The 16,241-nt window shown below is 41.9% G+C and overlaps 1 protein-coding gene across 8 annotated transcripts in view; it reads left to right on the top strand.

The window, feature by feature from the left end:
- The window catches only part of RCBTB1 (RCC1 and BTB domain containing protein 1), a 52,749-nt gene extending 47,111 nt beyond the window's left edge, over positions 1-5,638 (top strand). For all 8 annotated transcript variants that reach the window (XM_050948588.1, XM_050948612.1, XM_050948630.1 and 5 more), the window contains one exon: positions 4,631-5,638. In XM_050948588.1, the coding sequence (XP_050804545.1) occupies positions 4,631-4,771 (141 nt within the window). In that variant the 3' untranslated portion in view covers positions 4,772-5,638. The remainder of the gene's footprint in view (positions 1-4,630) is intronic.
- Positions 5,639-16,241: the final 10,603 nt, after the last annotated feature.

Here is a 16,241-nt window from a genome sequence, read left to right as displayed (position 1 = left end):
GGTGCCATGAAAACTTCCATTATCTTGTACCCAGAGTAGATTGATTTAAATCAAAGCAATTTTAATTACCAGTTTAAATCAGCAGGCAGGAAACTTTGATTAAATCAATGATTTAAATCTTGATTTGCATTTGTACTTCTAATTTTTTAAGGAAATAAGTTTCACTGGTTGGTAACTATTAAATGTTGATTTGCAACTAAATATAGCCTTTACACCAAATTTGGAGGTACTTTTATCCACATTTATTTAAGAAACTCTGTAGCTTAAAATAACTGTAGTCTGTCTTAAGGTTTGCATTTTTATCACGTTAGTAAATGATGAATGATTCCTTACATATTTAGTAGATTTTTTTTTTTTTTTTTTTACTCAACAGATTAATTTTTTTAGTCATGATTTGTGTCAAACTGCATTTGGTTCGAAGTGGGAATGTAATTAAAAATGCACTAAAACTGTAATTTAAAATTGCTTTTCATTAGTTAAATGAAACTACCTTAAATGTGCTAGATGAGTAAGAAAAAATAAGTTTCTGTCAATACCTGTTTTGCATTTAAAACGTTGATTTATTCAACAAAGGAAGTATTATCTGTAGTTTAGTGAAATAAACTGTCCTTCTGGTGACCATTTCCATCAAGGTTTTAGAATTAGTAAAACTCATCCTGTCACCTGGTTTTTATTCTTCTGGCGTATGGCTTCTGAGGGCACAAACGATGAATTAGATGTTGAGTAAGGGGTGGAGCCATACTCTTGGCATTTCTGATCCGTAGATTGGAAGAGGAAAACGATATTTCCTGTTTTTATCCATCTCCTAATCAGTGTCTCCGTTTTGAACTAACTAGGCATTGAGCTGAAGAAGTTAAACAAACTAAAATGAAGAAAAATGTCCTCTACCTGTAATTCTCTACTGCTGTCAAAGCTGGTTTAGCGCTTCAACAAACTGCTTATAGATTGTTTAGCCATTGACTTCTACCAGCTCACTGGTTTGGCTTTCTTTAAAACTTTGGCAGCAAACATGTATTGCTTTAATATTTGTATTCAATTTACAATCATTTCAATAGACTATGTAAGCTTAGGCTTTTAATATAGGTTGTCATAACTTTAAATATAATTTTAATTTTAAATACACTTTTTTCTTTTCAAAAATAAGCCTATTTAATTTAAATCTGATTTAAATGAAAAATAGTTATCTTGACTTCTTTAATTTTATTTTTATCCTCCCTGAATTTAAACTGCATTTTCCTTGTATGTAGTGCGTAGTTCCTTTTAAATATGTGGGAACCAGAGACTACAATTCTGGGAATAGAAAGACAATTGTGTCTGGGTATTCAGGCATCAAACACTACACATCTAGAATGACATATCCAAATTCTTTAATTACTGAACTGATAATGGAAATAAGTTTTATTTTATTATATTTAACTTAACAAAAATCAGATGACAATCAAAGTACAATACCTTTAGTGTGAAATCTGTTCCTACAATGGAATAAAATGGCAGGAAGTAAAGCTCACCATGGAGCTAGCTAACTGAACTATGAAGTCAGACAAGTGGTATATGAAGAGGAGATATAAATAACGATTTTTTGCATTATGAAGTAATATTTAACTATTTTGCTGTTTAATCAGATCAGCTGGCAGACTCCTCTCCTAGGGTCTGCAGGTCCTGAAGGTATTTACTTCTTGATTTCCTTTGGCATTTGTTCCTAAATGTGTGACTCTACTGCAGCTAGATACTTTTCTATAGACTGTTCACTCTTATGAAAGATTGTGTTGCTTCATAGATTACACATGTGCTTTATAGCGACCAAAATGCGCGTACATATACATGTGCAGTTGTGCTTACCTCAAAGCTTAACTTAACTGCAATTCTTTTAACAGATGATCTCAAACCTTTTTGTTTGGGAGATAGTAGACACAATACAAAGCTTTTTATTTGAAATGGAAGGTTATCTATTTTAATTTCACAAAGCCAGGTATGACATCCATAGATGTGGTTTGGGAGGTGGAGGTGAAATAGTCCTGCAGAATGTGTTTCCTGTGTGCCTTCATGATTCTTTTAAAGAGTGGGAAAAGAAACAGTTACTCTGCTGCAGGATGTACGTTCTGCCTTTTGCTGATTGAGGTTTGTGTACAGTCTGCGTTACGGATTGCCTTACGGATTGCCAGGTGTAAAAGCTAAACCAAAGCAAAATGGAAGGCTCTGCACTGAGGTTCTGAGCTTCTCTTGGGCATCTACAACATTCAGAAGATTGATTTTAAATGTCTCTTGAATCTATAATTACATGTGCAGTAAGCTAAATGGCAAGCTCAGATGACTTTAGTAATGTAGTTAGTTCATGGGATGTCCGTTCTGTAGAAAGCATCAGTTAAGACTGCATCATCTAGTTAAAATACTTCCATATCATGAAATTGCATACTTTTCCAGTACTGAGATGTAGTATGTTTCTCTGGGATTAATGACTGGCTGAATTGTAATGGCCAGCGTTACACTGTAGGTCCAGTTTCTCCCTGCAGCTAACTAATCACTGGAAATACCTTGTGCCTCTATCATTTATCACTGTATACACTGAAGTTTTACTTTGTGATCCAGTGTGCAAATATGACTTATCTAATTCTTCTGCAGAATTCTAAACTTTCCAAAGTGTCTTCCTGTAATGATGATACTCTTTGTATTTTTGTTACTCTGACTTGGAGTATGGGAGTCTTATTAATAAAGTACTGTAATACAGTAAATGTGTACATGATGTAGTTTTATTTAAAATCGGTTTAGTCTATTTGTTACAAAAATTCAGCTATGTTCAGCCTTTCATAAACCTGTTACTTATTACATGGATGCGACACAAGCCAAGACATGCATACAGCTCCAGAGATCCTGATCTTAAACCAGTGCATTTTCTGTATTGCTGTGTCAAGAAAGGTTGACTTGGTGTCAGCAAGCTAGCTTTCCATCCTGGCCTAAAGTGCAGAAATGCAAATATGGCTTTACCCAATCACACTTGTAAGTGGCTTGACTGTTTTTAAAACTATTATATATTTCTATAGGCTGGATATTGAAGAAAGACTAGACTAGATGGAGTCTGTCACATTAACATTCTACTCAGTGGGGAGGCGGAATGGAGGGGGAGATGCTTAAATAGGATGCAGTAGTCCTTACTATAACAGATTGTCCGAACCTAGAATTGTAACATGAAAGAGAAGATCCCTCTCTAAATGGAACAGTTGGCTACTTTAATCATCTAATCATCTGGCGGCATCTGGGGTTTATGGCTGACTTTGCTGTGGGCTGCAGAACTAGTAACTCTATGTAATATTCATACCATGTGGGTGCAGTGTGAGAATTGTTTGAGGCACTTTTTGATCTTTAGATGAAAGGCATAATATAAATATTTAGGCTGTGGGTCAGACTTTAGTGTGGTGTAGAATTAAAGTATGGGACTTGGGCTGCCTTGTGCCCAATACATTCCTGCTACATATTTCCATGAGAAACAAATAGAGCCATTTCAGTACTGGTTTATTCCTAGTGGACATAAAGGTGTCCTGCATGAACTTTGTAGATTTCTTTAAAGATATCTCCATCTAGATCAGGGGTGGCCAACCTGAGCCTGAGAAGGAGCCAGAATTTACCAATGTACGTTGCCGAAGAGCCACAGTAATACGTCAGCAGCCCCACATCGGCTCCCGCTCGCAGCGCCTCCCACCCACCGGCAGCCCCGCCGATCAGCACCTCCCCCTCCCTTCTTGCACCTCTGGATCAGCTGTTTTGTGGAGTGCAGGAGGCTCTGGGTGGGTGGGGGGAGGAGCAAGGGCAGGCTCAGGGGAGGGCGCGGGAAGGAGGTGGAGTGGGAGCAGGGCCTGTGGCAGAGCCAGGGGTTGAGCACTGAGCACTTCCTGGCACATTGGAAAGTTGACACCTGTAACTCCAGCCCCGGAGTTGGTGCCTATACAGGAGCTGCATATTAACTTCTGAAGAGCCACATGTGGCTCCGGAGCCACAGGTTGGCCACCCCTGGTCTAGATATAATATGCTGTAATTAGCTCTTTCTCTAAACCAGTGCAGCATCCCTCCAGTAGGTAAACCAGTGCAACTTTGTGTTTAGACCAGGCTTTAATGTGGAAATGGATGAACTGAATTTTCTCAATCCAGCCTTGAGTATCATTTTTCAAAGATGACTTTTACTCATCTTTGTATTAGCTGTTAGTGGAATGTAGACATAATTTCCACCCTGGATGCTTCCTCTGAAATAGCTAAAACCAATCCAGTCTACAAACACTCTTGACCAGGGTAGGGGAAATTTTTAAGGTGAGATGAGGCAGTTCAATCTGTTTTAAGTAAAATATGCTCTTGTGAATAGTACATGGGTTCTCAAAGTGAGAGTTGTGAGCCTGTTTGAAAGGGTCATGAGTACCTTCTGTTCTTTATGGCTAGTTTGGAGGATCTGTTTTTTGTTGCAGTGTGGGGCATGGTATGGAAAAGGTTGAGAACAGCTGGGATAATGTATTTGCGTAGCTTTCTAATCTGTTTATAATTCCACTGTAATTACACAAGATGTAAAAGCATTGAGCCTGGTTCTAAATAGTCTCTTATGGTGTAACCAAAGCTAATAAAAAGGCGTTTTGTTTTGTTTTGTGTCTAGGATTTAGAAGAATTCTGCTTTAAGTTTTGTGTCAATCATTTGACGGAAGTGACACAGACTGCAGCGTTTTGGCAAATGGATGGCCCCCTGCTAAAGGAATTCATTGCTAAAGCCAGTAAATGTGGAGCCTTTAAGAACTGAAACAGATGGCTGTAAGTTTTGGATGACGTACCAGTCATAACTGGTTTGCTGTATTCATGAATAACAGGCTTGTGTAACCCTGCAGGTGAAGAAAAACAAAACAAACCTAATTGATTGCATTATATTGGGGTTGTAAAACTCTGTACAGAAACTGCAGCAAATGTTCTGTGTGCTGTATCCATGCTTTTAAAAAAGTGAACTGTTGCAAGAGATGCAAGTCAGAAGGTTAACATTAACTTACATTGGGAGAGCTGGAAATCTTCATGTTGCTGTTTGAGTTTATTGTACTTGTGAGGTGGGAAAAATTGAAGCAGGAGGGAGGATGGTTTTGAGTGCTGATGAGAGGATTAATCATTTGGTGCCAGGAATTGGGATTTCTTAACTTGATCTGTTGGGACCTCCAGGGAGTTGCAGCGTAGGCTGAACTGAGCCATTGAAACATTTCATGTAAATGTTAGCTCTGTAGAATTACCCTGAAGGAACAAACAGGACTGATTTTCTTTGCATTGTGGTTGCATGATTATGAATTTGTGACAATTTTGCTATGTATAAATAATCAAATATATTCAAGGCTTAGAGGAAACTGCAGAAAAGATAATGTCGCTATAAAATGTGCTCAGAGAAAACTTGCTAATTGAGTTGGAAGTAAAGCTGCTCATTGGGTATACCTTAACATGCAACCTAGATGTTCAAACATTATTTATAATAGTCATTGAAAGACTTATTGCCCTGTTTTTGAGGGCCAAATCAAGTTAATTAGGCTGTTCTAAATAAAAGGGGAGAGAACTGTTGGAAAGTTTGTTTTTTGCATTGGAATATTGTATAAAAACTTAAATTACATATAATAAAATTACACTTTTCAAATTATCCACTGTCAACTCTTCTGACTTGAAGGAAATATCACATCTTTTATTGCAATAGTGTGGCAAATGTGAATTGACAGAATCCAGTCCCAGTCCAACTCTATATGCCAAACAAGTGGTGTTACACTTGCAATCCATACGTCTGGAAATAGAAGAGAATTTATCCACATACTTACTTGGCCTCCATCAATGTAATATTGATCCCTCTCAAATGTCAACGAATTTATCATGACACTCCTGCAAGGTATGGGCTTCCCCTAAGTGTTTGGGAAGTGCCTACCACATAGTGGATGCCACTGTAACTAATTAAAAATTGTAGGAAAATATGCCAATTTCTCAGAAGAACTGAGGCACAGTGACCACCTGCCCATGGTCATACAAGAAGAATGTTGCAAAGCAGTGAACCCAGAGCTCCAAAATCAGAGTTTCAGTGCTTTAACCACAGAACCATCCTTCCTCTCTGATTTACGACAACTCTCTTGCATAACATGGCAGAGATCAGTATGCCTGGTTTTTATCATTATTGTTATTCCAAAGGATCTTTGGAATGTGATATTTTGCTTTGTGGATTCTTCTTCTAAAGTAATGCATTTAAGTGCCTGAAAGAATTTATTTTGCAAGCCAAAATGAAAACAAACAGTTCAGAGAAACAATGTGAATTATAGTACTATAAAAAGCTGGTTTGGGAGAGGCAGAGATGGAAATGAAAGCAGTTTCCTTTAGAAGACAATCCATTCATGTATTAGTCAATAGTGTAGATTTCTCTATTGCTGTAAGACAGGAAAGAGAGTTGTAATTGGACTTAGCCCTGGCCTACGCTAAAAAATTACTTCAGTACAACAGCGTCACTCAGGCATATGGATAATCCACACCCCTAAGCAACGTAGTTATACCGACCTAAGCACCAGTGTAGACATCACTATGTTAGCAGGAAGAGCTCTCCCACCGAAATAGCTGCCGCCTCTCATGGAGGTGGAATTACTAAACTAATAGAAGAACTTTCTCCCAGCAGCTTAGAGAGTCTTCATCAAAATCACACTAGCACCACAGCTGTGCCGCTGTACATTTGTAGTGCAGACCTGCCCTAAGATTCCATTTTATTTAGATCAGTTGTGGCTTTGTCTTAGTTTCATTCCCTATAGGACAAATGTGTACCCCATTAAGAGTTTGGGTCTTTCTTCCCACTCTAGTGGCTATTCTGCATAGAAAGTTTGAATCTGTTTCTGCCAAAAGTGTGTAAGTCCTTTAGTTCAAGCAATAGAGGCTCACGCTTTTAGATCTAGTGGATCCTGGGTTCAAGCCCTGGTGACAGCCCACCTCTGGGTATTGTGATCCTCCTATGGATCAATGGGGAAAACCAGTCAGTCTTTGGGGAAGAGGGGTAATTGGCTTGTCTCTGCTGCCTCCTGAATAAAGGCAGCCAGTCAGAGCTGCCTCATCTTTAGTTTTAACTGTTTTTAGTTGGGAGAGGGAGGGTGGCTAGCTTCTAGATTAACAGACTAGATCTTAGTTTTGCATCTAAGGTAAAGGCAAAAAGTTCAGGAAAGTTGGTAGTTTTTTAAAGAGATGATTTATTACAGGCACAGGAGCAAACTCTCCTAATGCATGGGAAAGATAGGAAGTATGGTAAGAGGCCACCCTGCCTTAACCAGGAGATCTTCAAAGACCTGAAATTCAAAAAAGTCATACAAAAAGTAGAAACTAGATAAATTACAAAAGATGGATATGAAAAAAAAAAACCCACAAATATGTAGGGACAAAATTAGGAAGGCCAAGGCACAAAATAAATTAGCTAGTGCCATAAAGGGTAACAAGAAAATATTTTACAAAAGAAAGACCCAGGACAGGGTAGGCTGATTACACAATGGGAAGGGAAAGTCTATAACAAAAAATGCATCACTGGCTGAAATGTTCAGTGCCTTTTTTTGTTTTTCAAAGTTTACTAATTGGATGTCTGTTATAGTGAACATCAATGTAAATGGGGTAGGATATAGGCTACAATAGGAGAAATTAGTTAAGGATTACTTTGACAAGGTAGATGTCTTCAAGTGAGCAGGACCTGATGAAATACATCCTAGAACATCTAAGGAACTGGCTGAAAAGATCGGAGCCATTATCTCTGAAAACTCATGGAGGACAGGAGAGATCCCAGAGGACTGGAGGAGGGCAAACATAGTACCTATCTATAAAAAAGGGGAATAAGGACAATTCAGGGAATTAGACTAGTCAGCCTAACTTCAGTACCCTGAAAAATAATGGAGTAAATAATCAAACAATTGATTTATAAGCACATAGAAAGTAATAAGTTTGATAAGTAACAATCTTGTGGATGGGGGGTGGGGGCAGTAGATGTGATATCTCGACTTTTGTAAGGAAATTGATACTATTTCACATGACCTTCTCTTAAACAAACCAGGGAAGTACAGGCTCGATGAATCTTCTATAAGGTGGGTGCACAACTGTTTGGAAAACGGTGCCCAGAGTAATTACGGTTCACGGTCAAGTTGGAAGGGCAGATCAAGTGGGGTCCTGCAGGGATCTGACTTGCATCCAGTTCTATACAGTATCTTCATAAATGACTATAATGGCATCAATACACTTCGTGGCTGATACCAAGCTAGGAGGTATTTTAAGTATATTGGAGTACAGAATTAGAATTCTAAATGATTTTGACAAACTGGAGAAATGGTCTGGAGTAAATAGGATGAAATTCAATAAGGACAAATGCAAAGTACTATACTTGGGAAGGGATAATCAATTGCACACATACAAAATGGGAAATGACTGCCTAGGAAGAAGTACTGCAGAAAAGGATATGGGGGCTATAGTGGATCACAAACTATAAGTCAACAATGTAACACTGTTGCACAAAACGTGAACATCATTCTGAGATGTATTAGCAGGAACATTGTAAACAAGACACAAGTAGTAATTCTTCCACTCTATTGAGCACTAATAAGGCTTCTGGTGGAGTATTGTGTCCAGTTCTGGGCACTACACTTCAGGAAAGATGTGGACAAATTGGAGAAAGTCCAGAGGAGAGCAACAAAAAATGATTTATGGTTTAGAAAACATAATTTATGAGAAGAGATTTAAAAAAAAAACCTTGGGTTGTTTAGTCTGGAGAAGAGACTGAGGGGTGATATAATAGTCTTCAAGTACATGAAAAGTGGTTAATAAGAGGATGATAAATTCTCCTTATCCACTGAGGACAGGACAAAAAGTAATGGATTTAAATTGCAGCAAGGGATATTTAGGTTAGACATGAGGGGAAACTTCCTAACTGTCATGGTAGTTAAGCACTGGAACAAATTAGGAAAGTGGAGGAATCTCTGTCATTAAAAGGTTTTATGAACAGGTTAAACACCTGTCAGGGATGATTTAGATAATATTTAATCCTGCCTCATTTTAGGGGACTGGACCAGCTGACCTACTGAGGTCCCTTCCAGTCCTACAGTCCTGGCTCTGTATGTCCCTTAAGCAAAATTTACGCCAGTATCGTCTTAAGCAAGAGGCATTGCCATTCATGATGATTCACATAGGTTGCTGGGAGCTGACTCAGTTCAGCACATTCCACTTGGTTGCAGTATTGTACCTGGGGATTCTCTATTCTACTAAAGAATCTCTAATCTAGACCGCCCAAAATAAATTGAGCATTAGGATTAGCTATGGAAATGGTAGATGATGCATCATAGACAAAGAAAATGCAAGGACTACAGGATTATCACTAGCTCAAACTAACCTGATCCCATTTCATTCTTCCTTCCTAGCACTTCTAATTGCAAAAAAACAATGAATACATTAACATGAAATTGAGCAAAAGAATATTAAGATTAGAATTGTAATACAGCTGTTGGAACAATTTGAGTTTGTTCTCTATAGTCTGAATTGCATCTGTTTGGCTGGTAGCAACTCCCTACTCCCATATCCAGTGGATTCTCACCATACTTTCAAACTTCAGTACTTCACTTGATGTAAAGAGCCACAAAGAAATGTCTTAAAAGCGAATGTAATAACCCCGTTCACCCCATGTGTCCTTTTCACACCATGATCTCAGAAGTGCTTTACAACCCATGAACTACTCTGTGTATTACAGCATAAGGGAGGTAAACTAAAATTTATTTTTCAGATAGGAAAACTGAGACACAATGAGGTTTAGTGAGTTGTCTGAGGTCAACTGCCCAGTTAGGAAGAGAGGACGCTAGGCTATCTGGGATGTGCTGTAATCACTTGGAAATGCCCCTACTTAGCCTGTTAAAGAAACAGGAGGAAAGGTGGGTTTCTAGACTGAAATGGTAAGACCAAAATTCTAATCTTAAGGGAAACTCTAACCGTGAAAATCAATGTTTGTATGAGGGGTGATTTCAGTTCAATTATTGTGCCCAGGTTTAGGCACCAATAGATGTTTGAGGGTGAAGTGTTGGCAAAGAAGACTTCTTCTCCACCAAATTTTATATATACTTTGATTAGCTGAAGCTCTCATTAACTTCCTCTTTTCCCTGTGAGGTCTGAGCCCATCTTACTGCCACTGAAGTGTTGTCATCATCTTCAATGGGAGCAGAAACTGCTAGAGCACTAGAAAACCTCTACTCAAGCCAGGTGCCACGTCACTTGGGATGCTTTCTCTGATCTCTGCATGACCACAGAACAAAGACATTCTTCTTCGAGGACGTGCTTATGTCCATTCCAGTGTAGGGGTGTGCTCGCCCCGAGCACCGCCACCGGAAAGTTTTCCCCTCAGTGGTATCCATTATGTCGGTTCTGGTGTCCCCTTGAGTCATGTGCTCATAGCACCAGTATGAAAGACCCTGCCGATACCTCAGTTCCTTCTTATCTGAGATTGTTGCTGGAACTATGACTCATTCTTCTTGTTGCAAGTACTCCTCAGTCGAGTAGAGAAAAATTATTGTATGTAGTTGATTGTAATTAACAGAAACTTAATTACTAATGAGGTTCCTAACTAACTAAATAACTAAATGGGGTTAACCTCCAGCACGGAGGCATTCCTCAGTCTGTGGGTTTCAAGCCTTGGGAATCTTGTCACAAGCCTATGCCTGTGCATGACCCCCATTCCAGCTGTCTCCAGTGTCTGAGGGAAGCTCACGTGTGGGAGCAGTGCAAGATCTGTAGGGATTTTAAGCCCTGCTGGTGCCGAGGGAGGGGAGCAGGGCCCAGTGCTGGTTCAGGCATCTTCCTCCTCTTCCCCTGATGAGGCTGCCATGGGAACTGATATTGTGCCCCCACAGGAGGATTATAAAGCACATCAAGAGCCTTTATGGAGAGTAGCTCAGAATCTGGGGATCCAGGTGGAGGACATTAGAGAGTCCTCCCACTCCCCGGTGGACATCCTGACAGCAACAGGCCCTGCGAGAGTGGCATTGCCCATGAATGATGCCATCATAGACACCATCAGGGCATTGTGGCAGATCCCGGCATCCCTGCAGCTGATGGCAAAAAAGGCTGAAAAAGTACTTTGTCCTGGCAAAGGGGTTCAAGTTCCTATACACGCACCCACCCCTGGGCTCTTTGGTGGTGTGGCAGCTGATAAATGGAAAAGGCAGGGCCAACAGGAACTGGCACCTAAGACTAAAGGATGCAAAAAAGTGAGACCTTTTTGGGAGGAAGGTCTATTTGACGGGGTCTCCAGCTCAGGATCGCCAATCAGCAGGGGCTCCTGAGCAGGTACCATTGCAACTTCTGGGACTCTATGCTGAAATGTAAGGAGTTGCTGCCTCAGGAGTCAAGATGAGAGTTTGCAGCTCTCGTAGAGGAAGGCAAGTCTGTGGCAAAGGCGTCACTGCAGGCAGCCCTGGATGAGGTAGATTCTGTAGCCTAATCCATGGCTTTGGCTGTGGCTATGCGGAGAAGCTCGGTCTTGCCGCACAAGGTCCAACAAACTTTGCACGACCTGCTGTTTGAGGGCATGTCACTTTTCTGATCAGACGGACTTCACTGTGAGTCTTTAAAATGTGAAGTTTTAAGTCCTTGGGCCTTCATACTGCAGCCCCAATGACGAAGGCACTCTAGGCCACAGCAGACAGCTCGCTTCTTCCCCCCGCTGGTTCAACAAGACTATAGCAGGAGGAGGACCAGGGGCTATAGGAGGAAACCTCCCCACACAGCCTTTATTTGTATGTGCACCTGCACCCCCCAGACACTTGGCAAGGTCAAAGCAGGCTTTTTGATGGGAAGCCCAGGGATGATGTACCAGGACAGTTTATGGATCCAAATTCCCCATTTTTTTATGGACCGGTTATCCCACTCCAATGGGCATGGGCCCATATCACCTTGGAGCAATGGGTGCTACGCACAATAGCACTGGGATACATCCTTCAGTTTTGTTGTTCCCTCTCCTTCCCACATCTCTTCAGGGACTCTTTTCATGAGCAAAATCTAGCCCAAGAGGTGCAATTGCTCCTAAGGATGGGAGCAGTGGAGGAGGTTCCACCAGAGCTAAGGGCTATTTCCTAATCTGGAAAGCCAACAGTGGTCTGAGACCGATTCTGGACCTGCGAAACCTGAACAAATTCATGAAGAAACTGAAGTTCCGCATGGTCTCCTTGGCCTTCATCATTCCATCCTTAGATCCTGGGAACTGGTACACTGCCCTCAACTTAAAAGATGTGTATTTCCCCATTGCTGTCTTTCAGGGACACAGAAGGTTCCTCAGATTTGTCGTGAACCATGTGCACTACCAATTTACAGTGCTCCTGTTCAGTCTTTTGGCGGCCGCTTGGGTGTTCACAAAATGTATGACAGTCATTGCAGCCTTCCTGAGGAGACAAGGGGTTCAGATATCCATACCTCAGCGATTGGCTGATCCAAGGTCAGTCCAGACTTCAGGTAGAGGCAGATGTGAGACCTTCCAAAACATAGGTCTGCTCATAAATGCTCAGATCTCTCTAGAGGTGGCTGATGTCAGTATACTCACCAAGCCAACATCATCTAGACTCAGTCATTACAAATCCTCCATTGGTGATTACTTCCCTCGAATGGTGGTTAGATCTGCTAGTGGTGTGTGCAGGAGTCCCTTTCTCAAGACCCCAACCTTCAGTGTTTCTCATCACAGATGCTTTGGCAATGCGATGGGGAGCTCACTTGGGGTCCTTCAGGACTCAGGGCCTCGGATCTCCAGAAGAGCTCTTGTTGCACATCAATGTCAGAAAGCTCAAGGCAGTTCGCCTGGCCTGCCATGTATTCCAGCCCCACATAGCGAGTCCTTACAGACAACACAACAGCCATCTTCTATATCAACAGACAGGGCAAAGCACGCTCCTCTCACCAGTGCCATGAGGTACTTCGCTTATGGGAATTTTGCATAGCCCACGTGATTCACCTCGAGGCCTCCTAGCTGCTGGGTTTTCAGAACAAACTAGCAGATCATCTTAGCAAGGATTTCTCCAACCACCACAAGTAGTCTATCTGCCCAGAGATCCTAAGTCATTTTCCAGAAGTGGGTAACTTCCCAAATAGATCTATTTGTAACAAGGCAAAACAGGAAATGTCTCCAATTCTGCTCTTTCCTGGGCCACAGTCCAGGATCTCTGACAGATGCCTTCCTCTTGGCTCTGGATGGTTCATCTGTTCTATGCATTCCCACCCATTTATCTCATACACAAGGTCTTGCCAAGGATCAGACAGGACAGAGTGCGAGTCATCCTGATAGCTTCAGCCTGGCCTCGCCAGCACTGGTTCACAATGCTTTTGAACCCGTCAGTAGAAACACCAGTCTGACTACCTCAAGTTCCAGACCTGATATCCCAGGACCATGGTCACCTGTGTCACCTGAACCTTGAGTCCCTTCATCTCACAGCCTGGAAGCTCCATGGCTGAAACCCTCTGAGCTAGCATGCTTCGGGAGGGTCCAAGAAGTTCTTTTAGGGAGCAGAAAGCTGTCCACTAGAGCAACGTATGTGGAAAGTGGAAAAGGTTCTCGATCTGGCCAGCACAGAAAGGTGTCTCACCCACACAGGCATCAGTGCCATTCATTCTGGACTACTTGCTACACCTGAAGCAGCAGGGACTATTGGTGTCCTTTATTAGAGTCCACCTCGCTTCAGTTTCAGTGTTTTTCTCCTGTGGGTGAATGGCCAGTCTTTGCAAACTTGATCTGCAGTCAGTTTCTCAAGGGACTTGACAGGCTGTACCCTAGGTACGTCAACCAATTCTGCCCTGTGATCTCAACCTGCCATTGTCCAGGCTCATGGGTTCCCATTTTGATCCATTGGCAACATGTTCTTTACTTGTCCTGGAAGGTGGCCTTCCTGGTGGCCATTACTTCAGCCAGAAGGGTTTCATAGATTAGGGCCCTTACTTCAGGACCTCCATACATGGTATTCTTCAAGGACAAGGTCCAGCTACATCCTCACCCAGCCTTCCTCCCAAACATGGTTTCACAATTCCATAGTAACCAGGACATATTCCTTCAGGTCTTCTATCCAGAACTACATGCCAACAAACAAGAGCAGAGACATCACTCATTAGATGTCAGACATGCATTGGCCTTCTACATAGAACTAAATTGTTTAGGAAAATGACTCAACTTTTTGTGGCTGTTGCAGGCAGGATGAAGGGTCTTCCAGACTCAGCCCAGAGAATTTCATCGTGGATCACGTCCTGTATCTGCACGTGCTATGACCTGGCGAAGGTCCCTGCTCTGGCCTTGACGGCACACTCTACAAGGGCACAAACATTTTCAGCTGCATTTGTGGCACAAGTCCCTATCCAGGACATCTGTAAAGCAGCAACATGGTCTTCAGTCCACACTTTCGAATTTCATTACACTATCATTCAATGGGCTAGAGACAATGCTGGGTTTTGCAGAGCGATGCTACAATCTGCTTGTCAGTGAACTCTGAACCCTCCCGCTACATCTGCTTGTGAGTTACCTACATGAGAATGGACATGAGCAAGCACTCGAAGAAGAAAAAATGGTTAGTAACCTCCTATCATAAACCTAGTCCCAGATTTGGACCTTAGCGTCCAAAATATGGGGGTTAGCATGAAAACCTCCAAGCTTAGTTACCAGCTTGGACCTGGTAAAGCTGCCACCACCCAAAAAATTAGAGTGTTTTGGGGCACTCTGGTCCCCCCAAACCTTCCCTGGGGACCCCAAGACCCAAATCCCTTGAGTCTCACAATCCCTTCCCCCCTCCAGGTGTTCCTGGAGAGACACACAGAAGCAAGCTCCGTGAATCTAAACAGAGGGATTCCACCCTCCCCGTTTCCAGCCTTGGAAAACAAAAGTACCGAGAGCTAATCTCTCTTCCCCCCTCACCCAGAGGGAATGAAAAGTCAGGCTAGTAAATCTAACACACACAGATTTCCCCCTGACTTCTTCCTCCCACCAATTCCCTGATGAGCACAGACTCAATTCCCTGGAGTTCCCCACTAAAGAAAAACTCCAACAGGTCTTGAAAAGAAAGCTTTATGTAAAAAGAAAGAAAAATACATAAAAATGGTCTCTCTGTATTAAGGTGACAAATACAGGGTCAATTGCTTAAAAGAAATATGAATAAACAGCCTTATTCAAAAAGAATACAATTCAAAGCACTCCAGCAACTATACTCATGTAAATACAAAAGAAAACAATAGAAACCTTACTGCCTTACTATATTTGTACTTACAACTTGGAAATAGAAGATTAGAAAGCAGGAAACAGAAATCCTCTCATAGCCGAGAGAGTCAGACAGAAGACCAGAACAAAGGACTCAGACACAAACTTCCTTCCACCCAGATTTGAAAAAGTCCTGTTTCCTGATTGGTCCTCTGGTCAGGTGTTTCAGATTACTTCTTTCCAGGTGAAAGAGACGTTAACCCTTAGCTATCTGTTTATGACACCTCCCATAACTGTTGTTCTTAGAGATGATGTGTTCGTGTCCATTCCAACCCCCCTCTTCCCCCATCTCTTTGTCAGAGTTAGCTGGCAAGAAGGAACAGAGGGATTGGCAAGGCCTACATACCCGTGTGACTCCAGTGGGCACTAGAGCTGACCTGACGGATACTACTGAGGGAAAAACTTTCCAGCAGTGGTGCTCCAGGAGAGCGCACACCTACATTGGAATGGAAAGGAACAACACATCTCGAGAACAACGGTTACAGAAGGTTAGTAACCATTTTTTCTGCCAGTGTTATGAGCCAGGTCCTCTGTATAGTGCAGCCAGAAGCTAGGCTCCAGAATCTCAGCTTTCCTTTAAAGTGTGTCTGTCTGTCTTATTCTGGCCTTATTGTTGTCCAATACTCCTACCAGAAAGGAGATTCTGAACTGAGCTGCCTGGACAATATTGCAGAAGCCAAGGCCTGGGGAACAGGCAGGCCCACCTGGAGAGCACAGATACTGAAAAACCTGTTCCTTAAAAAAAAAAAAAAATCACATATTTACACCTGACTATTCAAGTACAAGCTAGTTGTTAGTGTCAATAAGGAATATTTGATGGTGGTAGAATATTAGGAAGGGACAATTATTAGTAATGGGTGATTCGATCATTAGAAACATAGATAGCTGGGTTTGCGATGAGTGGGAGAACCACATGGTGACTTGCCTGCCTGGTGCGAAGGTTGTGAATCTCTCCAAGCATTTAGATAGACTTTTCTGATGTGCTGGGGAG

The sequence above is a fragment of the Gopherus flavomarginatus genome, chromosome 1 (assembly GCF_025201925.1).
Source record: "Gopherus flavomarginatus isolate rGopFla2 chromosome 1, rGopFla2.mat.asm, whole genome shotgun sequence".
Lineage (NCBI taxonomy): Eukaryota > Metazoa > Chordata > Testudines > Testudinidae > Gopherus > Gopherus flavomarginatus.
Note: the sequence above shows the minus strand (reverse complement) of the source record. Positions and strands in the feature narration are given on the sequence as shown.